We start from the raw sequence: 27285 nt of genomic DNA on the forward strand, positions 1-27285 counted from the left end.
CTCCATCTTCACATGGCTGTCTTCCCTCTGTGCTTGTCTGTCTCTCTGTCCAAATTTACCATCTTTCAAAGGTTGCCAATCATGTAGGATTAGGGTTCAACCTAATGAGCTCATTTTAACTTGATTACCATTGTGAAGACTCAATTTCCAAAAAAGGTTACACTGGGGGGACACAATTCACCCCTTAACAGTGTGGACAGGAGGTAAGAAAAGAGAAACATTCAGTGCTAGCAAATGCGTAGCTGTGGGAGCCTCCTGGAGGCAATCTGCTAGCAGCTAATGCTGAGAATAAATGAGCATACATCCCATGGTCCAGCAAGCTCATTCCTGAGCACACACCAGTACACAGGCTAGTAAGTTTAAGGATGTTTATTACAACACTGAATACATGGTTAAATCTTCAAAAAAAAGGCTCACTGAAAAAAGAAAAAGAATGGAATCTAAAAATATATAAATGAAGAACACATACATACACACACACACAGAAAACCACCATCTATTTTATAAGAACACAGAAGCCGATGGACCAGACAAGCATATCAGAATGGTTGTCTTTGTGGAAAAGGGACTTGGAAAAAGGGCTCTAGTGTACCATGATCACATACCCTGAGCTAAGAAGTGTCATTAATTCCACCTGCTAGACCTGAGGTCCAAAACAGAAGGACAGGAAAATGTACTAAAAGAACAAAATACAGTGAACATGAAAAAAATTAAGGAACACCTGAAGCTTATGAAAGCTTATTTTTAAATGATACTTAATAATTAAGATCACTTGTAGGTGACAAAAACTTTGGTGAGAAAGTACCAAATGATTTCACTCATCTGTGGAGTATAAGAACAAAGAAAAACTGAAGGAACAAAACAGCAGCAGAATCACAGAACCCAAGAATGGACTAACAGTTACCAAAGGGAAAGGGACTGGGGAGGATGGCTGGGAAGGGAGGGATAAGGGTGGGGAAAAAGAAAGGGGGCATTACGATTAGTATGTATAATGTAGGGGGGGCATGGGGAGGGCTGTACAACACAGAGAAGACAAGTAGTGATTCTACAGCATCTTACTACGCTGATGGACAGTGACTGTAATGGGGTTTGTGGGGAGGGACTTGGTGAAGGGGGAAGCCTAGTAAACATAATGTTCTTCATGTAATTGTAGATTAATGATAACAAAAAAAAACTTTGATAATGATTTCTATCCCCAAACAATGATGAGCTTCAACGAATTGGGTGTCCTTTTTTCTTTTTTAAATAAAATTATCCCTGCCTGCCAATACTATTTGAAATCATCAGGGGATATGTGGTAACACATTTGTTTTTTCTCAAAGGGAATAGATGAGTTACTTGAAACAATCATATCAAATCTCCTTCACATATTTCTTTGGTACAATATATGTATCACCAATCTATGAGTTTCCCTCTCCTAACAATCCATATTAACCTGGTGAGGAGAACTGCTGGGTGATTGTTCCTGGGCTAAGTTTATAGCTTAAAAAAACAAAACAAAACAAAAACCAAAATGTGACACTGCATCACTCTTTACTTTGACTCTTGGAGACTGTTTCTAGATAGTTATACTATTTTAAACTGTATTTTATCTTTCAGATTCACCATGCTGCTGACTCACTTTATTAATTAATCTTTAGTGTAGACTATACCCTCTTCATTTGTTCCCCCAACAGCATCCAAAACATCACGCTGCTCACAGTGAACTGTATGTGCTGCTCAACATTTGATAATGTTGCACCAACTAGAATTTCTGAACACACAGCCCTCTCAGGAAAGAAATAAGCAAAGCAACAGCTGAGTATAGCTTCCTAGTACTAAGTGTTGTACTTCCCAAATACTTAGTACTAAGTATATTTCTTAATTACATTGTGCTAAAAAATATTTTGGGGAAAAGTGTAAACAGGATTGCTGATCTTCCACACTGCCATCATTTGGAGCCAGATAAACCTTTGATATGGGGGTTGAGCTGTGCACTGCAGGACTGTCAGCAGCATCCCTGGCTTCTCCCCACTACAAGTCAGTGGCATCCTGTGTCCCAGTTGTGACAAGCAAAAATGTCCCCAGACATCTGCAAACATCACCTGGGGAACAGAATCACCCCAAGTTGCGAACCAGTACTCCAGAGGAATCACACTATCATTATAGTTCAAAATTCACATAGAGCGGTCTAATATTAAAGAGGGTTGCCTGGCTTATCCTTGGACAGTTGACTCAGGAGAGTCCTCACACTGCCAGTGTGCCAGTCCTGAGCTAAGCTTTTCACAGCCAACAGAACTTAGGTGACCTTTCCAAGAACCACACATTTCACATCCAAACAAACTTGTTGGCTAGGATTTCTCTCCGTTGGCTCTAACCATAAATGTTCTATAGTCTACTAACCACAGGGTAAACACGGCATCTCAGAAACCATAACTATGACAACCCCTTGGTACACAAAATGTGTCTGCATTTATTCCAGAGTCATAATTTAAAAGATAATGTTACAGTTTAGGTTTTGAAATGTAAAAACATCTTTCTGCATTAAAAAAATGCTGAAGTTGAAAAATTTCTTAAACATACTTTAAAGGTAAATAACCATTCTGTTTTGCTGGATTAATTGGCCAAAACAGAACTATTAATAGTACATCTATAGAAAGCCTAAAACATTTTTACATATACCAGGAGGTGGTATTGTATTTAATGCAGCCTTCCTTCCTCTCTCAAATTCAAATCTAAGCCATACAGTTCCTCAGGTTCCAGGCAAGGTACTGGGCTTCCAAAGAGTAAAAGAGAGCTGTTTGCAGGACTTTCTCCCCTTTAGCAGGAGAGAAGGCTCTGACACAATGGCTTCCAGGGAGAGGTGACCCCAGACAGACTTGGATCTCTATGGGAACAATCGTATCAGTTTCCACAGCCCCCAGGATGAGCAGGTAGGGATGGGTCCCCTCCACACAAGGTTAAAAGAGCATAAGAAATCAAGGAGCAGAGAAGATTCCTGCTCATTTCTCAAGATAGAACAAGGACCCACCTCAGATTCATTGCCCATCACGTGGCCAGAGACCACCAAGCCTCCACACACAGGTAGCCTGGAAGCTGGACCTGAGCTGCAATGAGGAGGCAAAGAAAACCACGTACCTGCAGGGGTCCAGCAGCCAATGAAAGAACAAAAAAATTCCCAATTCCTAATAAATTACAGCTCCCCAGGGGAAACGGGTGACAACTTGAGCCAAAACATGAGCACTTCAGGAAATTCCCAATCAATACAAAAAAAAATCCTTTTTAGCCAAAAATATATAAAATCCATGAGCTTAAATAATCAGTCCAGGAACTGAGACATCAGCACTACCAAGATCAGAGCCCTCAAAGGAACACTAACCACAGAGCAAGACTACAAAGACCAGGAAATCATGAAAAGACTGGGGAGAGCTGTAGGAAAACTAAATGCAAACAAAAGGAGATGCGAAAAAGATAGAAAATGGTAACTAAACAGAATTAAGATTGTGATTAGCACAATCTTACCTAAGTATATTGAGTGATATAAGCATCTAATATTCCTAATGTCAAGCTGTCAATTATCTATTGACTAATGATGCCGGAATCATAGGTCTAAATTCACCAGAGTAACAGAAAACTGTTTATTGGGCTCTGTCACTGGAGCCTTAGAATGTTCTCCCATTAGTCACAAAACACCAGAGCCCTTACGGACTGCCTCCAGTTGTACTGAGGGCCTTCACGCTCTTACTCAGCATTTATTCCCTCCAGAAGCTAAGTGCCTAAGTCACCGTCTAAATCTCAGGTCTCATTCAGTAGGAATTTATAATACCAGTATTACATGCAAAACACTGAATTATTCCAACATTTTTTCTTTCAAAACATTTATACTGAACCATTGTCCAGGCTCCAGGCACTATGCTTGGCTGGTCCTGGGGGGTTTGGCACCTCCTCTCAAGAAGCTTGAAGTATATGGACAGTACAGTTAACAATACTGTATTGTATATGAGAAAGCTGCTGAGAAAGTAGATCTTAAAAGTTCTAATCACAAGAAAAAATTTTGTGTAATTATGCAAGGTGATGCATGTTAGTTAACTTACTGTGGTAATATATTTCACAATATATACATATATCAAATCATTATGTTGTACACTTTCATATGTGGTTATACATTAACTATAGCTCAACAAAACTGGGAAAAATACAATATTAAATCTTCAGTAACTAAGAAAAAAAGAAAGCTTATAGCAAAGACAGACAATTGATTATAACCAGTGAAGTGCCATTCTCATTTACAGAAACATTCACAGAAGGAGTATGGCTGGAAGCAATCTGTGATGTCTCAGAAAACAGCAGGACCAAAGCCAGGATCTGCTCGAGTTTTTTCTGCAGAATGGAGCTGTTTGAAGTGACTACAATATAGGTGCCCAACATATGTTAACTTCCTTTTATTTCCTTAAAGGGATAAGATTTTTCAGAGAATTAAGAAAAGCAACTCTCATTTATTGAATATCTACTATATGTTAGGCACTGTTCATTCCCCACCACACACCCTGTCCGCCAGGTGAATGGGCTGCAAAAGAGACACATGCACCATGGCTCTGCCTCTGAATTGACTGCTAGAAAGATTATGTTTGTGACCCATTACTAGCACAGATAATGGAAGACACAGTAGAAGGTGGACCTCATCTAAGGCTTCAGCTTATCTTTCTTCAGTTCATTTTCTGCTTGTCCTGTATTCACTATTCCCTTGTGATTTATATTTTGCCTCTTTACCAGATATGGATTTAAAGTATATATAAGCCTTTCTGATTCAATTTACAGTAAGGTAGAAATTTTTTCTAAGCAGTTAAAAAAGGGGACATTCATTTGTGAGAAATTTGGCTCAGCAGTAATTATATTCATTTAACACATGTTTTTCCACTCTTATACTCTGTGATGCCCATCAAAACATTCATTCATTCATTCATTCATTCATTTATATATATGCTGGACTCCTGTTTAACACAATGAATTGGTTACACATTTCTCTCCATTGCTTCCCAAAACCCCACCAAAATGACAGCACAGAAATCTAAAGCATTAACCCACAAGAACCAAGTGAATCTGTAGACAAAATAAAACTTTTTTTATCGAAGTATAGTTGATATTATATTGGTTTCAGGTGTACAACAAAATGATTTGATAATTATATACATAATAAAATGCTCACAACAAGAAATGTAGTTACTGTCACCATACAAAGATAGTACAATATTATCATATTCCCTATGCTATACTTTTCATCCCTGTAGCTTATTTATTTTAAAACTGTAAGTTTGTACCTCTTTATCCCTTTCACCCACCTCCCATCTGGCAACCACCAGTTGTTCTCTGTATTCACAAGTCTATTTCTGTTTTGTTTTGTTTTGAGAAATCATATAGTACTTGTATTAATAGAAGAAAACTTTGAGCAAACTTTTGGAAGATGAAAAACAGATGGAGTGGTAACTGAGCAAAGTGGAGGAAATTTCAACCTCAGGACATGCACAGGAGGCAAGTTCCCCCAGAAAAGATTCAGAATCCAGAGACAACAGGTCCTTCAGGGAGGAAGGGTAGTAGGGAACGCGGTTCAATGTACAGACATTGGTAGAAAATCTAGAGAACAGCTGGACAATAACCATCAGAGGCTTAAAAAATTTTCCAACATAAAAAAGACCGAAGCCAAAAGGGAAAAAAAAAAAAACAGAAAAGGAGCTTGGAAGAAACAGACAACATAGGGAGTAAGGAGAAAAAAACGCTCTAATAGCCTGAGAGTGCTAAGACACTAGATTGTAACCAAAGCAAAGCAAAATGCTACCAGAAAGGAACAATCAGAAAATAGGTGTGGCAGAAACTTCATTGTCAACCCAGTATCATCAACCTCTTCTTCCCCAGTAATGGAACCCCCTTATTGTTGGAAGAAGTCATGTGTCCAGCTAAAAACACTTTTCAGACTCCCATGCAGATAAAGGTGACCAATGAAAAGTATGTAGAAATACTGATATGGGCTTCCAAGAAAATTCTCTGTGGCACTAGCAGCAGCTTACAGGGCTTCGACTTGATCTCTGTATGACCTGGCTAGCCACAAGCAGAGGCTCGACACTTTTTAGTCCTAGATCATGCCAAATGCTGAAGCACAGTCACATTATAAGCTTGTGCCCCAAAATAACCCACCCAAAATGCAATTTCCTCCCAAAGTATTTTTGTTTTGCAGAGAATTTTAACATCACATTGACCATTACGAGCACGGAGGGTTTTAATAATGAAATTGAATGATGAAACCTGAATTCTAAATGACTTTGGTAATAATCAAAGAGCCAGAAACTCATCTGGAATTTATTAAGCCAAGTAGATTCCTTTCCTTACACAAAAAGGATTATTGTAAATTGCAGTGTGGCTGTCAACCACATTCTTTTACCAGAACTAAGACCAGATTTCAGAAGTACCAGCTATTTGGCAAGTTACTATCTTTTGGGACTCACAGGCATTTTCCAAGTCTAAAAATGTTTGCAAACTGGCTTAAAAACAGACAGTTGTATAAACTTTATCCTTGGAATAAAACACCTAAAAATGTATTTCCTTTCTTCATGGAAACTTATAAAAGTTTCTCTTTTCTAAAATAGTTCATTAGGTTCATTAGGTAAGACATCAGAAAGAGGCCTTCTTGGAAAGATCTTGACAATTGTTTCTTCCAGAAAAACTAATCAGATGACTCAGAGACACATATACCAAACATAATTCATTCACAGGATAAAAAAGATGCATAAAGGACAAAGAATGATTGAGGTAACACTAAGGTACAGAGACTTGAAAAAGCAATTTACATGAAAAGAAGAAACTCAATACATGCAATCTATATACCCTACTGTCTAATCTGAAACTTCAAACAGATCATAGCTAAATGTAAGGAGCAGTTAAGTAGACGAACATATGGCAGTGCTTTTAACAGCACAATAAAGACAGAATTCTCCTCCTTTGACTTAAAGGACAAGTCGACCAGCCTTGGATTTATATTATAGGTTTTTTGATAGGAAAGTATCAATAGCAAAGAAGTGCTAAAACGAGCGTGAAGATTCCTAAAGAGAAGATGGCAGAAGTACCATTGAGAACAGAATTCATTACTCCGAAGGCATTTGTGAATTTGAACCTCCCTCTCTCATAGATGAAAGGATTTTTATAAGAGCTTAAGACCAATATAAAACAGACAATAGAAAGCCATACTTACAAATCAGAGGTTAGAATAAATAGCACTTTATCTAAGTGCATTGTGGGAGCCACACACATACATACACACACCCTTAAAATTAGCCATTCTAGGAAGAACCAAAACCAGTTATCATTTAATCATCTATTTTCAGATTATATACAGGTTCAAACAGAATCATAATAAAAATACGGGTATTTAACAGAAATATTGCACATTCTTTTTTTCTCAGTCTTAACACCACTTTGCAATTGCATTTTATAGTTGTATGAATTTAGGTTTGGGGATGCTATGTGTCCTGTCCACAGTCACACATTTTACTCTCGGATGTGCAGCCATGTGCAGGCTATGCAGTATTACTCTGCACCTGCTACCCTGGCCACCACCCACATGCTAGAACACAGAAAAGAAACAAAGAACAACAGGCCAAAATGCACACTTTCATGGCGACTATTCTGTGCCCATATGTAAAAGTTAGAAGTGTTTTACTTCCTGTCTGACTACCATCTGTTTTCAGATTAATGTGACTTTAAGCTTCTTAGAGTCACCAAATCAAAGCTATTAAGACACAATTATTCTCAAAATTAAAAACAAAATATCTTCATCAAATCATTGTAAACAAAATACCTTGGGGACAGGACAGACATTTTCCCTGTTTAGGAAAGTGGAAATAAATTCAGAAGACTAAAGTGACTTCCAGACGATCTTTAGCACACCAAGATCTCAGGTTTCTGAAATAGAGTCGTATGGTTCAACTTCAGTACCTTATATAGCAGACCACAATGATTCCTCCAGACCTGTTGTCTTCAGGCATACTTCCCTTAAATATGAAGGGTCTGTACCTCTAAAATACCAAACAGTGTAAACAGGGGTTATGAGATAGTTCTGTTATCAACTTGTTTGAGAGAATGTTGATTTCTTGGTAGCTTTTCTTACCTCTTCCCTCATGGTGAGCCTGCCCCACATCAAGACTTTTCAGCATCACTTGGCTCCCCCACCGTCACTCCAAAGCTGTACTTTGAGCAGGTGAGAGATTGCTCTCTTGCCACATTCAATGGCCTTGTTCCCATTTTCTTTTCCCTTGATCACTTCTAGTTCTGAACACTGTCTCTTTCCTTTCTCTTTCAAGGAACCAATGCTTCCTTAGGATTCCTAACATGCCTGGTTTCCTGCCTATCTTTTTAACCACAACCTCCCTTTCTTCTCCCTGTCCTCTTAACAGAAGACCCTTCCAAATGCTGAGTTCTTGATCCTCTGTGGGAAATTGTTTGCCCCCAACCCAACCTGCCAGCCCCATTGATCCATTCTATCCCATGAGTTTCAATAGTATGTGATGTGGCATATAAACAAAAAATTCAAATTTTTTATCCATAATTTGGTCTTATAATTCTACCTTCCAATAAGCGCCTCCACACTTAAGTAGACTACTAGCTCACTGCCTTGCCAAAAGGACAACCCAATGGGTCCTTGCTCATGTTAGCACCACCTCCACCCACCCACCTCCATCGTCTTTCTGGTCCAGCTCAAGAAACACCTTCTCAAATAGCTTCTAAATAATTTTTCTATCCTCAGACTCCCTGCATATTTGCTGTTCAACATGCCCACTTATTCCCACGTTGCCCTATGACCGTCTCCTCCCCGTCAGGACAAGCCCCAAAAAAAATGACTAGGGCAGGTGCCCTCACCATCTCCTTCCTCACCACACAGACACTGCTTCTAAGTCCATCACATCCCAGCAACAGAAGTTATTTGCATCTTAGTGCAAATGTACAGTATATTTATATTAAGTCTAAGCACTTTCCTGTGCTTTTCAACTTAGCTCCAATTATGAAGTAAGAAAAAAATGAGAAAGACAGAGGCAGGCACCTAGAACAGCTAATGACAACAGGTATGTACATACCAAAAGAGCAGGTACAATTACAGAAGTGGGAGAGAAGCAGAATAAGGTGAAGGAAGTGGTTGACAGCTTGAGTTTTTCGGTTAGAAAAACCTTACTTTAAATACTTGTCCTATCAGTATCAGTACTGGGGAGGAATAGTATTGGGAAAGAAACTTCTCTGAACCTTTTCTCACCTATAAAAAAAAAATTATAAAAAGAACACTATCAATTCATATGACAGCTAGGAGGAATAATCAAAAAAAGAAAAGAAAACAAGTTAAGAGAAAGTCAGTTTGCATCAGAACAGGCAAGAAGTTTCTTCCCTTTTGCCCTCATTTCTGAACAAAGCTCCCTGGACATCCTCTTCAATTTCATGTGCCATTTCAGAATGATTCTGAAAAGATGCTGGTATAAAGTACAGGACTTAGGCCTCTGATGTTTAAACTGAAGCAGAAAGAAGAAATGTTCCTGTTCTCAAATATTTTGTTATTTTATTCTATTTCTAAATAGGGTAAATTATTTTCTGCTTCTCTGTATCCACTTGGTACCTGAGTACAGTCAATGCTCAAACTGGAGGGCACTAATTAGTGAGCTGAGAGATCTTTTTCATGACTAATAGCCCAGAGTTTTATGATAATGTATTGTCCCCAGCACAGGGTATTCACCTAAGAAGGCTCATCTTCAAAGTTTCTGGGATGTTTATTATCTTATGATACTTGCTTACCTTTGGGCATCTTTATAATTGGCTGAATAAAGTTCAATCTCTCATGGTTTAAACTTACTTTTTTACAAACATGTTTTGAACTTGCTCAGTCTAGAACTGAACCTGAAGAAGACAAAAACAAACAAACTAATAAAGCCAAGCCAGGTTGTCTTGTTGCGTAAAGCACAGGTAGAAAGTCAACTATATCAGAGTTAAAAAGATATCAAATATAAAGAATTAAAAGACCTTTGTTCCTTCATTCATTTGTTTATACAACAATATTAATTGAGTGCCTACTAAATACATAGCACTCAATAGAATTGAACATCTATTCAAGGCTTGAAAACAAAGTAAGCCCTTTCACATAAGGCACTTAAATTCTAGATGGAGTAACAGACCAATCAAAAAAAAAAAAAAAGAAAGAAAATCATGCAAAAGCAAGTTGTAAGTGCTATGACATAAAGAGCATGCAGTGACAAGGGGATTATTTTATGGGGGTTGGGGCAGGTGGTATCATTTAAGCAGAGATCTGAAAAAGTGAGAGAAATCTATTCATGCAGAATGAACAGCAATGCAAAGGTCCTAAAATAAATAACTTAGCACATTTAAGGAATAGCAAGAATCAGTATAACTGGAGCATGGTAAGCAAGATGAAGAGTGGAAGCAGAGATGAGATGGCAACCCAGGAATAGATTATATGTGGCTCTACAGACCATGGTTTAAAATTCAGATTTCATTCTGAATGTAATGGATAGCCATTGCGAGGTGGAGAGGGTAGGGCTGGATGTATAACTTCTGGTCTACATTTTTAAAGAGGAATCTGGCTACTACTTTGGAAGCAGGGAAATGATGGTAGATGTGGCAAGAAGTGGTCTGATCTGGACATATCTGAAGATAAAGCCAATTGGATTTCTTGACAGACTAGATGTGGAATGTGATTAAAACAAGAGTCAGTAATGACTTCAAAGTTCAGACCTGAGCAAATCGGTGAATAGTGGTGACATTTACTAAGATAAACATTGTGAGGAATAAGTAGAGAGAAAGTAGGGAAGGGGAGAAACTAAGCTTTGTTTTGAACAAAGTGTGCTGTGCCTATTTGACCTACAATTGGAAATACTGAGTGGATGGACAGATAGATATACGTAAGTCTAGAGGTAACAGTCATCATGAGGGTCAGGAATAATATAGAAGTCAACATACAGAAAGCATATAAAGCAATGGATTTGACAGTATCTGTTAGGGAGAGATTACAGACAAAGAAAACAAAACACTGGGAACACTAATATTTACTAATCAAAGGTAAGTAGAAGTCAGCAAAGGCAAATCAGAAACATCAAGTAAAATGGGAGAAAAATCCAGAGGGAGATTGAAGGATGTGTTTCAGGAAAGAAGACGTATGACCAGCTACGTCTGACATTGATAGATCAACAACATTTTCTTTGGACAATCGGATAAGTTCCAAATTGGCTGTACAACACTCAAGGAGTAAAAGCAAAATGTTTGCTTATTTTCTCTTTCCTCAGGTAGAATGAAAGACTTTGAAGTCTAATGAGAAAGAACTCCAGAATCAAAGTTTATAATGAGGTTGGCAATCACTGCCCTGCCTTGAAAATTATGAAATGGTGGTAGAAGAAAATAATTCAGATATTTCCTTCCAGCTCAGATATCATATTTCAAGCTAGTCAAGGCAGCAGAATCTTTGATCATGATCTTTGCTTCAGAACTTCCATGTCCAAAACAGTAACTAGAAAGCATCCTCATCAAAAATATGCCATATATTTCAAAGCACTGTATAATAACAGTCTGTACAATTTTTGGTATGCCACGGACTACTGAAATGTAAGTCAAATAGAGAAGAAATTTATATTTTTATAATTTGTCTCATATAAACTAGTTACATGTAATTTATCTCCTACTCTAGCTCAAAGTATAAATTCCATCATTTAAAAATGCTTCCCTTTTGTTAACACTTTAAATGGTTTATTGAGCACTAATCCACTCAGATATACTAGAACAAATAAATCTAAGGTCTGCAACTGCTCAAGACTGTCCATCAGCAATTCTGTAGTTTATATAATATTTGACCATCATGTACTTTCCAGGCATTAACATTACAAGATAGAAACTATTCTGGTGTGTAGAATTTGTCACAAACCAAAAATAACTAATCTTATAGCTTTAAGTGGAATCATAGCTCATCCTATTCCTGATTTATAAATCCTGTACCACAATTTACTGGCCAGGGTCACTCTGAGGCAGCAGTGTAGTGATTAAGAGGGCAGGCTGTGAATCAAACTGCCTGGGTCAAACACCCAGCCACCACTCACTAGTTTTAGCATTTCTTTGAGCAAATTATTTTACCTCTCACCCTTCCTTTTCTTCATTAAAAAAAAAAAAAAAAGATAAAACACCTTCGGGTAATAATAGTCCAGCTTTGTAAGGGTTTGCTAGTATAATGCACTTGTCACATGTCTTGCATAAGATAGAAAAGAATACTAGTTGCTTTAATTGTCAGTTACCTCCTCTTGTAAAACCTTCACTAGTAGATAACTCGCTATTCAAGGCAGCCCATTTCTAGTGTAGAACATCTCTTTATTTATAGAAGGGTCTTTAAAATAGTGGAGCCCAAGTCTCACTAAAACCAATCAGTTATTACCAGTTCTGCCGTCTGAACCCACATAACCTCTCTCCTACAACAATACCCATTGTACTGAAAGACAGAGAGAATGTCTACCGCTGTGCACCACCCTCTGAATGCACTCAAGCACCAAACTGAACATCCTGTACCCAGGAACTAGAACAGTCTTCCGGCACCCTATCAGGGAGGATTTTACAGTCTCTGGAAAGGCTGTTTATGGGGCTGTGTTGTGATTCATCTGTAAAATTTGCTAATGCCCATCTTTTTAGAGCAAAAGTGGCAGATTATATTAAACCTTTGTTCTCAAAGTCGTGCATATATGACAGCTATTATCCTTAAGAGCTTTGAGTACATCAAAAGTGTTTTAAAGAAACACACCCAATAATTACCTTAAGAAACTAAAGAGGTTTCCCTTTAGCACAGGCACATGTATTTTATCATTTCCTCAGGCTCAAATACATTTTTGACAGTTAACAGGCTTAAGCAGATCTGCCAACATTAATTAAATAAGCTAACCTGTTGATTGGACACAAAACATTCATTCTTTCAACAAGCATCTGATAACTTTCTGTCAGGGACTACAGGGTACAAGAACAACAACACAGCTCAAGCTGCAGATGCTAACTGATGAAACAGTTCACCTAAAAAGTCTATTTTCTCCAGACTAAAAGGGTCGGGCATATTTGTTGATTTTGTTGTTGTTGTTGTTGAAATATGGCTGACATACAATGTGTCAGGTGTAATGCTTTGTTTTTCTTAACTAATATTCTCAAAACTAATACTTTTCTATAGCTCAAATGCATTACATTGAGAAGCAGTTTTCAAAGAAAGGAGGAGGTAAAAAGAGACAATCAGTCTCAACAGCAGTCCTTACAGTCAAAGAACTCTTGGGATCCAGACCGACAGCGAGCACACTACAATACTGCATGGAAGAACCAGACAGAATGAATGAACCAGCACTCCCTGCCTCACACTCAGGACATTGCTCCTCTCTCAGCCCAAATCCAAGCTTTGAGGATTTCGGTGCTTTATAAATGGCTGAAGAAACATCAAGGTGTGACGCACTTCCTCAGAATGGACCAGTGTTCCATTCTTCATCTTTTAATTTTGTGGAGAAAGCAAAAGGTCTATCTCTAAACAACCAAATGAAAAACAAGGCAACTCAGGAGACACGTCCTTAATGGTCCTACCATGCCCATGATCTTGGAGACCTGCAGCCTGAGGTTAGGGGTCTCTGAGCCTTTCATGAGCTCATTTAGAGAAGACAGAACCCCACCTTGTTTCAGCTTCACCCTTCCTCACGGGAGGAAACCCAATGCGTCATCTGTTGGTATATGTTTTATCATCATGAATGATCTGAGAAAAAGGAAAACAACATGCATCTTTCATCTATTTATTCAGAGGGAAAATGCAAATGAAAATTTCTAGTTATGGCCAGAATGTGGAGAAGCAGGGACGCTCAACCCCTGCCCTGGTTGCAAATTAGCACAAAGCTTTCAGAGGGTAACCTGGTGCTGTGTATCAAGAACCAAAAGTTACTCATTCCCTTTGATTAAGTGAGCCTACTTCTCTCACTGGTTTCAGAACACTCCATTTTATTAAAGGTACAACTTCTCTTTATTTACCCTCCTCTCAAAGAGGTCTATTTCTAGCTTTCAGAGCATCAGTGCATGGGAAGGACCACAACGACTGACACTGTGCTGGGATCTTCCCAGGTGCTTGGGAAATACCATGACATATGTGTTTACACACGTGGATATTCTAACTGCATCCCCACCCTTGCTCCTACTTGTGCAAACCCATTCCTTCCCAAGAGGATTTTGTGAACACCCTCATCTCTTGCCATCCCTTCTGTCCTAGGATTCTTTCTTATTTTCCAAAAAAAGACTCTGTGTTCCATAAACAATAAAATGCTGCACAAGGAAAAAAGGAACAGATTGACATCGAGACATTTCTTGGTTGATCAAAACTACACTGAAAAAATCTATAATGCTCTAGTGACTGCCAGTAAGAGGGTGGAGACTGACATGTCCTTCTGGGAGGAACAAAATGAGTGATAACATTATGTACCTCTACTGGGGTGTTTACACAGGTATATACATTTGACAAATCTACTTAAAATCTGTGTATTTCGCTGCATGTAAACATTATCTGCATAAAAACAAACCACTCTGAACAACTCCTGAAAGTAGTACTGTATGCAACTTGAAGATCTCACAAGTTATAAAGCCACAATGTACCAGGCCAGTGGGTGAATGGGTTAGCCTCACTGCAGCCTTCACTTAAAGGCTGTCTCCTCTGTGACGCGGCCTGACTCATGACTCAGGCTGCCTCCTAAACGTCATCACTATGCATTGTGCAGACTTCCATTACAGCAATTATGGGGCAGCGCTGTTGGTTTTGTTTACATGCCTGCTCCTCGTGGGGCATGTTCTGGAGGTCCAAGAAAGAGGCTAAGAATTCAACACTTGAATCAATAAGTGGGACAAGTGCCTAGTATACAGCAGGGACATGATAGGCAGTTTTTGGATAACAAAATGACTGACTAGAAGTCCTCCGGAGGGAAACCATTAGACAGCAAGAGTGAAGTGACGTGACCCAGGAATAGGGCTGGAGCAGAGGAGGAAATGCTGAGTAAATAAGAAGTCCACCCTGGCACCCAGATGAAGGCATATCTTACAACTGGTCCCACACTGCTGCCCAAGCAACAAATTCAACTCTAACACTGAAGCAAGTTTCCACTGGGAGAAGAAATGAGTCCTAGTCATTAAAACCCTATTTTTAAATACAGCCTGAAGATTATACAGACTTTCATTCAACAATCATTTACCAGGTACCATGTCAAATCCTCGAGCACAATACATTGTTCGTGCCCTCAGGCAGCTCAGTCAACTATGGGGAAATGGATAGAATTATACCACAGAGTGCAAGAAGGGAGATGTACACGAGCAATGGAGGAGAGGAGAGAATCGGGGGAGGGTGGCAGTTTGCTAGTTCAGAAAGGCTCCACATAATGCGGATTTAGCCCCAGTATGGAGGAATGAAGAGCAGTAATAGGTATTAGGTAAACAAGGAATAAAGAATTTGTTCTGTGCACAACAGTCTGGAGGTGAGAAAACAGCTTCCTGTGCATGAGAAACATGTGTAATGATTAGGAGACTAACCGCTTTACAGTCAGCATCTCCTGAAACTGGCACAATCACCATGGGAGTTTCAAAGAAAACTGAACCTGTGGGATTTAAGTAGCAGGGCCAGTACCTGAATAATGGTTTGATTCCAAAACTGTGCCTCCCCCCAACCTCTGTCTTTCACTTTTGGTCAGATGTAATTGAAAAGTTTAAGGTATACTGCGTAAGACTTCAGATAGATTGCAAAATGCTTACCAAGTAAGTTAACATCCATCTTCTCATATAGTTACCAAAAAAAATTTTTCCCCTTGTGATGAGAACTTTTTAGGAACTGCTCTCTTAGCCACTTGCAAATATACCATATGGCAGGATTAAAGTGCTGTAGAAAAGGACTAAAATTACAGGGTCTTCCATACACTGAATTACAGCAAGTTGACCAAAAGGGACAAACTTCCAGTTATAGGATAGATAAATACTGTGTGTGTAATATACAAAGCAGTGCTCTTAATCTCAATGCTATCTGGCAACTATGTAAATAGTCACGGAGAAAAATGACCCCAAAATAAAGATAGATATATAGGCAGGGATGACCTTGTAAAGGGCTGTGAATGCTCACAGTATAATGCAAGGATTGTGGACTTAAAATCTTTTCACTACTCCTCAGAAAACAAGGAATTAATAAAAACATGTTTATATTTTTAAAAAATAATTTTTTGCTGCAACAGCCAATATAAGAATTGCTTTCCAACCTTTAACATTTTAATAAATTTTGGCCACCATTGTATTTTCAGATTTAATACCTAATTGAAATTATACATAATTATCAAGCATGCTTTTATGAATTCAGTAACATTTTCAAATGAATGTTTGTGTCACTCTACAGACATTTGAAAAGCAACAGCACAAATCAATGAGATTTTCATTTAGTCAACGGAGAATGCTGGTATGCTCTGAGGACAACTGTACCCCATGTAAACTGTTTCAGACCAGACCACAGAGACAGGGAAACCACTTAGAAAGAACTTGGAGCAAGTGAGGAAACAGACCAATTGGAAAGTGACTGTGGAAGGACTCCTATTTTGGTGCTGGGCTTGGCAATGAGCTCAAGCTGGCATCCTCAAGTCCTTCTATAGGGTGTTAGTGATATACTGAAAAAACTGAAGCCAGAGATAGCAGGAAGCACAGGTGAGAGGGAAGGTGGTGAATTAAGTTAGCCTGCTCTGCTTCACCCATAGAAATTACTATTGCATTTTAACCTCAATCTAGATAACAATATTAACTCAGACTGGAAACTGGTGGCCAACCAATACAAAGGGTGCCATACCCAGTTTTCAGTATAGTTGGTATTTTGTGTGTTTACTACAAGGCTTTTCAATTACCCAAAACAGAGAGAGAGAAACAATTATTAGGCACAGAAAATTAGAAGGTGCTACAGAAACGAACTAGAATTAGAGGGTCTGGGCAGCGTATTTTCATCACCCACTTCATGATCTTGCTAGAATCAAGCTTCCTCTTCACCTTTGCCTTCAAGCTATTGCATTACTCAGTTTTAAACCAGCATTTAATCATAAAACAGCTCTGCTACATTATTAATATCCCAAACAACATTTCCAACCAGAAAATAATCCAGTATCATTATGCTGAATGACCTTACAGGGCTACATTCCTACATTTGCTTTGAATTGAAATATTAAAGTAACCAGAAGGTAGTGTATACATACTTGTAAGTATCTAAGTACAATTTGAAGTAAGTAAAAGGAGCCATAAAATCCTGATAATTGGCAGAATAACAACCACTAACTAGCCCTCACCTCACCCTTTTTCTTCCTACTCTAAAAATAAAATGAATAAAACTTTAACTTCGGTTGTGGGAATAATATATTAGCTATTCAAAATCACAGAAGGAAAATGGAAATGACAAGGACATACTGGCATGGTCACTGACCATCATTTAAGTTTTACGACATTATTGGAGTTTCTTGACCTTGGGCTAGTCAAAGTTACAGCTAAAAGTCGGATAGCAGAGTATAATATTATATAATACATGTATGTTTATATATGTGTATGTGTGTACATATATGTATATATATAAATGACTCACACTTCAATATATGTAGAGAAAATTAATGATAGGGAACATGGAGCAAGAATATTAGCAGCAGGAAAAAGATTTACAGTATAATCTTCCTAGCTTTCCAAAATATTTTACAAAATATACTTTGGATTCCTAATTACAACCCTTAAATAGAATTCGTGCCTCATATCGAATTTACCGAGTATCATAATTCCTCCAGGTGGTAAAGATACCTCGAGACAAGTGCTGGGCATAGAAGCCACAGGGCATAAATCTGCAAAGAAGTAAAAAGCTAACCTTTGCAAACAATATGGCTTCTCTCTCACTTACCAACTTTACATTTCCCTGTATGGCCCCGGAAGATGACTGGTTAGCCAGAGACGGGTAAGATTCCTCAAGGGAGGAACAACCTAAGACAGGCACAGTCGCAGGGGGGCCATCAGGTGAGAATTTGGGGATCAACAGAGGTGAGGCTCAGAACCTCACCCCCCCTGCTTTGAGAGAAATCTTCTGCATCCGTGGATGTCTTGCTGCCCTTGTCTAGCCTGGATTAATACTTAGTCCATAGGCACACACCTGATCATCTGATCATCTACATTTGCCTTCTTACAGCACTAAACTATGTTTTCTACCTTTATCTTGCATCTACCTACCACTTCAGCATTTTATTAAAAATAAAAATAATAATAATAATAGGAGAAATGTGGGATCAACATATAAATCAAGTACAAAAATCAAACGAATATTCATATTTGACCTGATTGTTTATAGGTCATATTGCATGATCAAAACTGAAAGTTTCTGTGATGAATGCCCTTGTACTGTTCACCATGTAAGAATTTTTTCACTATGTAAGAATTCGTTCACCATGTAAGAACTTGTTCGTCATGCTTCAGAAAATTGGAGACTGACGAGAATTAGGCTTGAGATGGATTAATGATTGTACATTGAGCGTTGACCCCCCCTTACTGAATTTTATTGTTGTTAACAACCATTTGATCAATAAATATGAGAGATGCCCTCTCAAAAAATATATATATATATATATACTTCGGAATCAATATTTTATCTTTGAATTAGGGGTTCTCAAAGTTAAGAGATTGTGGCAATGAGAGAGTCATTCATCCTGTTTCTTTTGGGAAGAACAGTATTTTAAAATATGTGCTTTGGTTGTAAAGGCAAAGCTAAGGAGACAGATAAAATTGGGCAGTAACTGGAGGAATAAAATAAACCTAACAGTGAACACATTGCTGTCATTTCAAATACCCAGAGCCTATCAAAATTATATGTGAAAATGCAAATTAGCATCAATTCAATATGGTTATATATAACTGATGGAATTGATATGATTATATTATTAGTATACTAAAATGATATGGTAAAGCCTTTAGAAAGATTTGGCTCACTACTAAAGATGAGCAAAACACTTTACAACATTGCCAAATCATTTATGAAAATCACTTTTAGATGGGACAGGATGGGGGGTGGGAATATGAGCACATTTACCATGCGCTATGATATCTTTCTCAGACACACTTCCCCCGTTTATTACATACAAATTTCTCACAGAAATCCTACAGAATTATGAGGAAGCTACAACAAGTGATTTTAGATTTCAAAGACCTGTCAACTAAAAAAAAAGTGTGAAATCATTCATATTCATAGATTTTTTCCTGAAGCAAATACAGGAAATGTATGATACAACCTCCACATTGGAGTCATATATGACAAAAAAAAAGTCCCCATATTTTTTCCCTTCCCCCTCCTTCCATCCCCAACAAACACAAAAAGGCAGGTTTAACTTCTTTTCCATAATTATGGAGAACAAACGTTGCTAATGGAAAATTACCTCTGGAAACCTTGACTTCTCAAAGTTTATGAAAGAAGGAAGTTTATTTCTCTAAACAACATTGCTGGAATTTTTCCACTCTCATTTCAATTCAAAATACATTGTTTTTTCTTCTAACCTCCCTATGCCCTCCCTTTGCACCTGGCTAAGTCACCTTGAGACCAGCTCATTTCAGTCTAAAAAGGACACCAAAACCAATTTCTTAGACCCCACCACCACTGTTTAGTGGGAAATTCTACTCATATTTCACATTCCTTTATTTAGTGTAAGAAATGTTAACACTGAAAGTTTATTCTTTTTACTTTTTCCACATATATACAGTTATTTCTTTAAGGACAAATCAATTAATTTAAGCAATGTTTGTTTTGAGACTCTTGAATATGTTGCCTTCCCCACTGCATAATCTTTAAACGTAATCTGAATTTTTAAATACGTTGAATAAGGCAGCACGTGGTACCAATAACCAACCTTTCCGTGACGACAATGCTGGAGGAGGCAACAATTTCCTAACAAGGTTGTTCCCGATTCACATCTGTTCCAAGGACTTCTTTACCATAATTTTAAAAGTTATCTTTTTCATTAGGTCGAATAACGGCTAGAAGTCCTGATGTTAACCTTCTAAAAATAATCCCTAACCCTAAGGCGTTCACGAAGAAACCTCCAGGAGACCATCTCCTTTTCAATGGTAAAGACAGGAATGGAGGTCTGGCCCCTGAGGCCCAGCTGGGAACCTAACAACTCTTCAGTGAGTGATCCCGGGACATCTGTCTCCTCAATGCCGCCTTTGAATATGTACAAGCCCGGACACCCACCCCCGGGCTCCGGATGCTGCATCTGCCCAGAAGCGTCTTAAGCGTCTAACCACCTCCACCCGCCCCGCCATGCAACGCACACACAATACACTGCCCGTGCAGGTACGTGTCGGGGATCCCCGCTGCTGGCCTCCCCGAGTTCCCAGGGCCGGCTATGCCCGGCAGAGAGACGTCCAGGGCGTCCCGGTGACTGGTCCACAGGATGTGTGGTCCCCGAACCCGGGGGGGTGATGGGGGAGAGCGCTCGACTCTTCCTGGCACAGGAGCTCTGGGGCAGCCAGCTAGATGGCAGTGGAAGGACAGCACTAAGCTTAGGGGGGCTGTACAAGATAGAAGCCCTAGAAGCCGACGCAAACCAACCCGCGGCCTCGAAGGTCCCGGGAGAAGCCTGGAAGCGCGCCGTGGCGAGGCCAACCCCGAGGCCACAAACTTGTGCGGAAAGGAGTAAAGACACTCACCTCCACCCATCTCTGGGCCTCGGCGAAGGCTACAGCGCAGTCAGCCCCGGCCTCCTGCATCCCTTCCAGGACTAAGGTCAGAGCGGGAGAGAGAAGCGGTGGGTGCGCGAAGGAACCGGGGGTCCCGCCCCGCCGCCGCGCCTCTGATCCGGCTGCGAGACGCCGGTGCGCCCGCCCTTTGTTGCCCTCTGCGGGCTGGGAAAGTTTCGATCCCTCAAGGGCGTGAAGACGTGGCTCACTCTAAACTTCCGAAACCGACCCCAGGTGCGCCAGAACCCGGGCAGGCGGGCAGGGCGCGGGAGGCGGCGTGCGAACCAGCCCCACGACTGTGCGCGCTTCACACAGCCGCACCGCGGCCACCGCCTCCCCGGAATCGCCCCGCCCCGCCCCCGGCCGCCTCCTCCCGCTTCCGTCCGCCCCCCTGCGGCCCCGGGGCTCCCGGCCGCAGCCGCCTTTGTGGTCAGACTGTCTGGGCCGGGGGTTGCCACCGTCCGCCGGGAGGCTGGGGCCCGGGCCGCGCTCCGGCTCCCGCGCCGCCCGCCCGGCCCGCGGCTCCGCCCCAGGGGATGCGCCCCGCGTCCTCATCCTTCCCGCCTCCGCCCGCCGGGCCCCCTTCCCTTTCCCGGGGCCCCGGGAAGCGGCGCCCCCTCGGCTCGCCGCCGCCCGGCCCGCCTGACATACCAGGAATAGCAGCGCACAATTGCACCTTTCCGGGCCAAGAAACTTCCCCCGCGGAGCAGCGCGGCCCGCCGGGACGCGCCGTCGCCCGGCCGCCCGGCCCGCAGCCCTCACCTGCCCCCGCGCCCTGCGGCGCGCGGCTCCCGCTCCGCCGAGCCCGCTGTCCCGCGGCGCGCAGACCCCGCCGCCCGGTGCGCGGCCGTCCCCACCCCAAGTTCTCCGTCCCTGGCAGCCGCCGGGCCCTCCTGGCGGCAGGTGAGGGTAATGGCCTTGGCCCGAGCCGCCCATTTCCCCCAGCCAGGGCGGCCCCGCTCCGCCCCGCTTCCAGGTGAGCGAGGTGGAAGGTCCCGGTGTCTCCACAAAGGGTTGGCGGAGGGGAACCCTGCATTTCTCCCGCCTTCAGCCTGAGGGTCATCCCCCTACCTTTCGTGGTTTGGGTACATTCACAGGGCAGCAAAGTGACAGGTTATTCAGTATCCGCAGCGCCCCTGAGTCGGTGCGCAGGACTGGAGGGTTCGAGGCTCAAGGGGTGGCTTACCTTGGTTCTTTTCACAAAAGTCAGATCTTCGGAACCTGCTCGTCTGTCCAGCCCTGTTCAGGCCACACTTTGACCGCATCACCGCTCGACTTTGATAAAGATCGGTTCATACTCCTGTAAAGGAAGCAATACTTATTTTCCGGTTGCTTATTTACTCTTTAGGATGAGAAACGACGTCAAGCATTGAACAGAGACTTCGATAATGAATAGCTAACACCTAGCGTCAATGTTTAACAATTTTGCATTCCTTGTTTCATCACCTTTTCTGCTGAAAATATTTATTTCATCCCTAAATATTACAATGCACATCTAACTAAAGCTAAGAATAATTACCTAGTAACAATTTACAGTTGACTGTTGAACAAGAGGCATGGTGGAGTTAGGGACAACCCAACCCCTCAAAGTAAAAAACTGGCCTGTAACTTTTGACTCCCCCAAAACTTAACTACTAATAGCCTACGGTTGACCACAAGACTTACTGGTAACAGTTGATTAACATATTTTGTATGTTATATATGTTGTATACTGTATTCTTAAAGTAAGCTGGAGGAAAAAAAATGTTTTTTCACACTGTCACAGATCTCTGAAGAATTTTTCAATATATTTATTGAAAAACTTCATGTATAAGTGGACCCTCACAGTTCAAACCTGTTAATAATTAACTGTACTATACTGTCCAAAACTATGCTATGTACCTTGACTTACAGTTTTTGGGGCAGCAGCCCAGGATGGTAAGAAGTGCATAGGCTTGGTAATCTGAATGACTATGGTTACCAAGTTACCAAACTCCCTGAGTTTCAATTCCCTCATCTGAAAAATGCGGTGATAACATCTACTTCAAAGGGATGTTGTGAAAATTAAATATGGTGTATGTAAAAGCCCAGGATATTGCTTGGCATGGAGTAGGTACTTAATAAGTGATTATTATTTCCCATTAGTCTGTCTAACAGTAGTGCGTCTGATAGGGATTTCTCCTAATAAATGGTAATTTCATTTACTTGCCAAATACTCACATGGGAAGGTCTGTCATCTATTGCAAATTCTGTTTCAAGTCAGCTCAGGTCCCAGCCCTTTCTCTTTAATGTTGCAAATTTGCAACTCAGAAGAGCCAAATCCAATTCTCTACCTCCTACTATTAGTCATAAAAGTGTTTTTTTTCCATCTGGAAATATTTGTACAGCTCTATAGGGAAAATAACCTGCCTTAGGAGTTTAAAGTTAAATGCACAACAATAAAACATCAAAAATATTTGTTTCAAAAGAATTTGAGGTATTTTTCAATATCTAAAAACAGTTACAATTGTCATGTTCTTATACTTAAGGGATGAAATCACCTATTATTGGTGGGAGAAAGTGGTACACTCTTTCTTGAAGGTAATTAGGTAATAAATATTGAAAGTTTTTTAAGTGCCCATTCTCTAGTGCAGCAGTTCTACTTCTGTAATTTATCCTAAGAATATGAGCAAAGATATATGCACAAAATGAGCATATGCAGTGGACAGAGATGCAGTAGCCAAACAGCCCTTTAGAGGAGAAGCATAGTCAGCAGAGCCTCCAACTGTCAGCGCCTTTGAGGTCGGCCTCAGCTGAAAAGCGCAGCCTCCCTTGAGGTCACAGTCCTCCCAGAGGAGCTCTCATCTGGTAATTGAGTGACTTGAGGGTAGGAAAGCCCAGTCTTTTCCACCCATCGTGGAACACCTCTGATGGGCCCTTTGCATAGAAATGGGACCTGTTGAACCTTGGGGCCTTGTCACAATTGAACTTCTCCCTTGCTCATTCCTGCTTCTTCCCTTTCACAGGCGCCAATCCCTAATAAATATCTTGCACTTCAAAAGCCATTTCTGACAGCATCTGGAGAACTAAAACTGTGATGGCAGGAAGGTGTGATTTGTTAAAAATGAGAATCCCAAAGCAATCTAAACCTCTGAAAACAGCAATGGTGGACAAAATTATATTTCTACCATAGAGTAAGATATTTTGCAGTTATTCAAAATGTAAAAGGACATTCAGTAACACAAGGAGATATTTAAAAATATATAGCAAAATGGGAAAAAATGTATAAAGTACCCTAATTTGTGATTACATTTCTTAAATGAATAATTTTTTCACAGAGAGCAAATTGGGTAAAACTCCACCCAAATTTTGATGCTGGCTATTTCCGAATGGAGATTTTGTACTTCCCTCTTTTTTTAAAGTTTTTTACTAGAGACATCTATATTACTTTTGTCAATGAGAAAATTTGTTTGACACAAAGACATGTCCAAATACTTTTCTATCTTGTCCCACAAACTTCAGCCTCCTCCTGCCTTCCCTGACTTAGTAAATGCCATGCCTAAAACTTGTGAGTCGTGCTGGATTTCTTGTCTTTCAACCCCGTATCCCCTGCATTCCCAGTCCTATCCATTCTATCTTCTAATCCCTCCAGTTGGCCTTTATCCATCCCAGTCTCCACCACCTTAGGCCAGACCCTCATTAGCTGTCAGCTAGATTCCAGAAATCATATGAACTTCCTAAAGTGTAAATCTTATTATGCTACCAACAGATCCTCCCCAATAATACCTCCTTCAAAGACTGCAGTTGGTTTAAGGACCGTCTGATGTTGAGCAGCACATGCTGTGGGATCCGTCAGGACTTGCTCTTGCCCACCTCTGTAACCGCGTCTTGACCTATGTTTTTCCCTTTGTGAGAGACATGCTTCTCCCCCTCTCTTTGGCTGGCTTTCTCCTGTTTATTCTTGTTCCTTGAAGAGGCTAAGTTCAGACCTCTTCCTTGTCAGAATCCTTCAAAACAGCTTTGCAGATGACCCTGGGTTAGGTGAGATCTCTTTATGTAACCAGGGCTCCTTTCATGAGGTATTGTCTGTTTTTCTCATTGAACCATGAGCAACTTGGGAGTGCCATGCTCAGTGCCTGATACATACCTGGTGTTCAACAATTGTTTACGCATGGCACTGTGTGTGGGTATAAAACATAATTCTTCATGCACAGAAGTAATAGAATACTGATAGTAGCAGCTAAGAAAATACCATTGATTATTGCAGCTAATAAATTTCTTTATAGCAGAGTTTCTGAATAGAAGTACTATTAACAATTTGGGCCAAATAATTCTTTATTATGGGGGATTGTGTGTGCCTTGTAGGATTTAGCAGCATCCCTGGCCTCCAACCACTACATATTAGCAACACCCTTGTAGATGCAACAACCAAGAATGTCTCTAAACGTCGCAAAATGTCCCTGGGGGCCAAGTCACCCCACCAGCCCCCAACTTGAGAATCACTGCTCTGCAGGGAGAGGCAGGCTTTGTTAGTTAGACTACAGTACAAGTATAACTCAGGTCTAAATGTCTTGAAGGAAGTGCTTGGGAAAAGTAGACAGTAGTTAGGGTGAGCTGGAGAAAAAGGCTGTTCTATATTAAAAGGAAGAAGGCAGAGAGACAACTGGGCTGAATAATGCCTGGGGCAAAGATTATAAGGGAAAAGGGGCATGATGGCTGGAAAGAACTGCAGGAAGACACAAGTACACTGGGGACTGTTCTAATAAAAGAACTGAATTTTGCACTGTGCTAAGTTATGATTCAGAAAAGTATCAGCCCTTAGATTTTCAAAGGTAGTCAACATCCAGATTATATGTATATTTCTTGTACTTACATAATACCATTAATAGAAAGAATCACTCCTAGAAGACAGATAAAAAAGTATATTAGATACAATGAAAATTGTTTGCAGATGATATGATCTTATATAGAGAAAATTCTAAAGACTCTACCAAAAACCTTAGAACTAATAAGATTTTAGTAAAATTACAGCAGCATACAAAATCAATATACACAAATCAGTTGTATTTCTATGTACTAACAGCAAATTATCTGAGAAAGAAAAGAAAATCCTATTTATCATATCAAAAACAATAGAATACCTAAATAATAAATTTAACCAATATGAAAGATCTGTACATGGAAAATTACAAGACACTGAAGAAGATGCAAAGTAGAAAGATATGTATATTCATGAATGGGAAGGATTAATTAAAAAATTTAAGTTGTTCTTACTACCCAAAGCCATCTGTAGATTCAATGCAATCCCTATCAAGATTTCAATGACATTTTTCACAGAAATAGAAAAAACAATCCTAAACTTTGTATGGAACCACAAAATATACAAAACTTTGTGTGGAGCTATGAATAGCCAAAGCAATCCTGAGAAAGAACAAAGCTGGAGGCATCACACTTCTTGATTAAAACTTTATTAGAAAGCTATAGCATTCAAAATGGTATGGTACTGGCATAAAAACAGACACATAGATCAATGGAAGAGAATGAAGAACCTAGAAATAAACCCGTGTTTATGTGGTCAACTAATATTTGATGAGGGAACCAAAAATATTCACTGGGAAAGAATAGTCTCTGCAGTAAGTAGCATTAGAAAAACTGGATATTTACATGCAAAAGAATGAATTTGGACTCCTATTTTTTATACCACTTATAATATGTAAACTGAATTGGATTAACTGTAATACCTGAAACTGTAAAACTCCCAGAAGAAAACACAGGGAAAAAGCTCATTGGTCTTGGCAATGATTTTTTGGATATGACACAAAATCATAAGCAACAAAAGCAAAAGTACACAAGTGGAACCTCATCAAACTAAAAAGCTTCTGCACGGCAAAAGAAATAACAAAATGAAAAGGCAGCCTACAGAATGAGAGAAAACATTTACAAACCATCTATAAGGAGTTAATATCCAAAATATATTAAGAATTCATATAACTCAGTGGAAAAAAACCCTGATTATAAAATGGGCAGAGAACCTGAATATACATTTTCTAAAGAAGACATACAATGACTAACAGGTACGGAAAAGATGCTCAACATCACTAATCATAAGGGAATACACATGAAAACCACAGTGAGATATCACCTCATACCAATAAAGACTGGCTATAATCAAAACGATGAGATAAAATATTTGGTGAGGATATGGTGAAAAGTGAACCCTTGTGCACCGCTGGTAGGAATTTAAACTGGAAAACAGTATGGAGGTTCCTCAAAAAATTAAAAATCCAACTGCCATTGATCCAGCAATTTCACTTCCTTTCTGAAAGAAACAAAATCACTATGTTGATAGTTACCTGCAAGCCCATGTTCATTATAGCATTATTCACAGTAGCCAAGACATGAAAACAAACTAAATGTCCATTGACAGTTCAATGGATAAAGAAGATGTGATGCATATACACACACACATATACACACATACACACAATGGAATATTATTCTTCATAAAAGAGAAGAAAATCCTGCCTTTGGGGACAACATTGGATGGACCTTGAGGAC

At 40.0% G+C, this 27285-nt stretch overlaps 1 protein-coding gene across 13 annotated transcripts in view; it reads right to left on the bottom strand.

Moving 5' to 3' along the window:
* Window positions 1-21000, bottom strand: part of LMO7 (LIM domain 7) — a 188537-nt gene extending 167537 nt beyond the window's left edge. For 3 of the 13 annotated variants that reach the window (XM_037010275.2, XM_037010274.2, XM_037010272.2), the window contains exon 1: window positions 20740-20800. In XM_037010275.2, coding sequence (XP_036866170.2) covers window positions 20740-20799 — 60 coding nt within the window. In that variant the 5' untranslated portion in view covers window position 20800. Of the gene's footprint in view, window positions 1-20739 lie in introns of all 13 variants that reach the window. The other 10 variants (XM_037010280.2, XM_037010276.2, XM_037010278.2 and 7 more) reach the window with 9 other exon arrangements.
* Window positions 21001-27285: the final 6285 nt, after the last annotated feature.

This window comes from Manis javanica, chromosome 9, assembly GCF_040802235.1.
Source record: "Manis javanica isolate MJ-LG chromosome 9, MJ_LKY, whole genome shotgun sequence".
NCBI classification, from domain to species: Eukaryota; Metazoa; Chordata; class Mammalia; order Pholidota; family Manidae; genus Manis; species Manis javanica.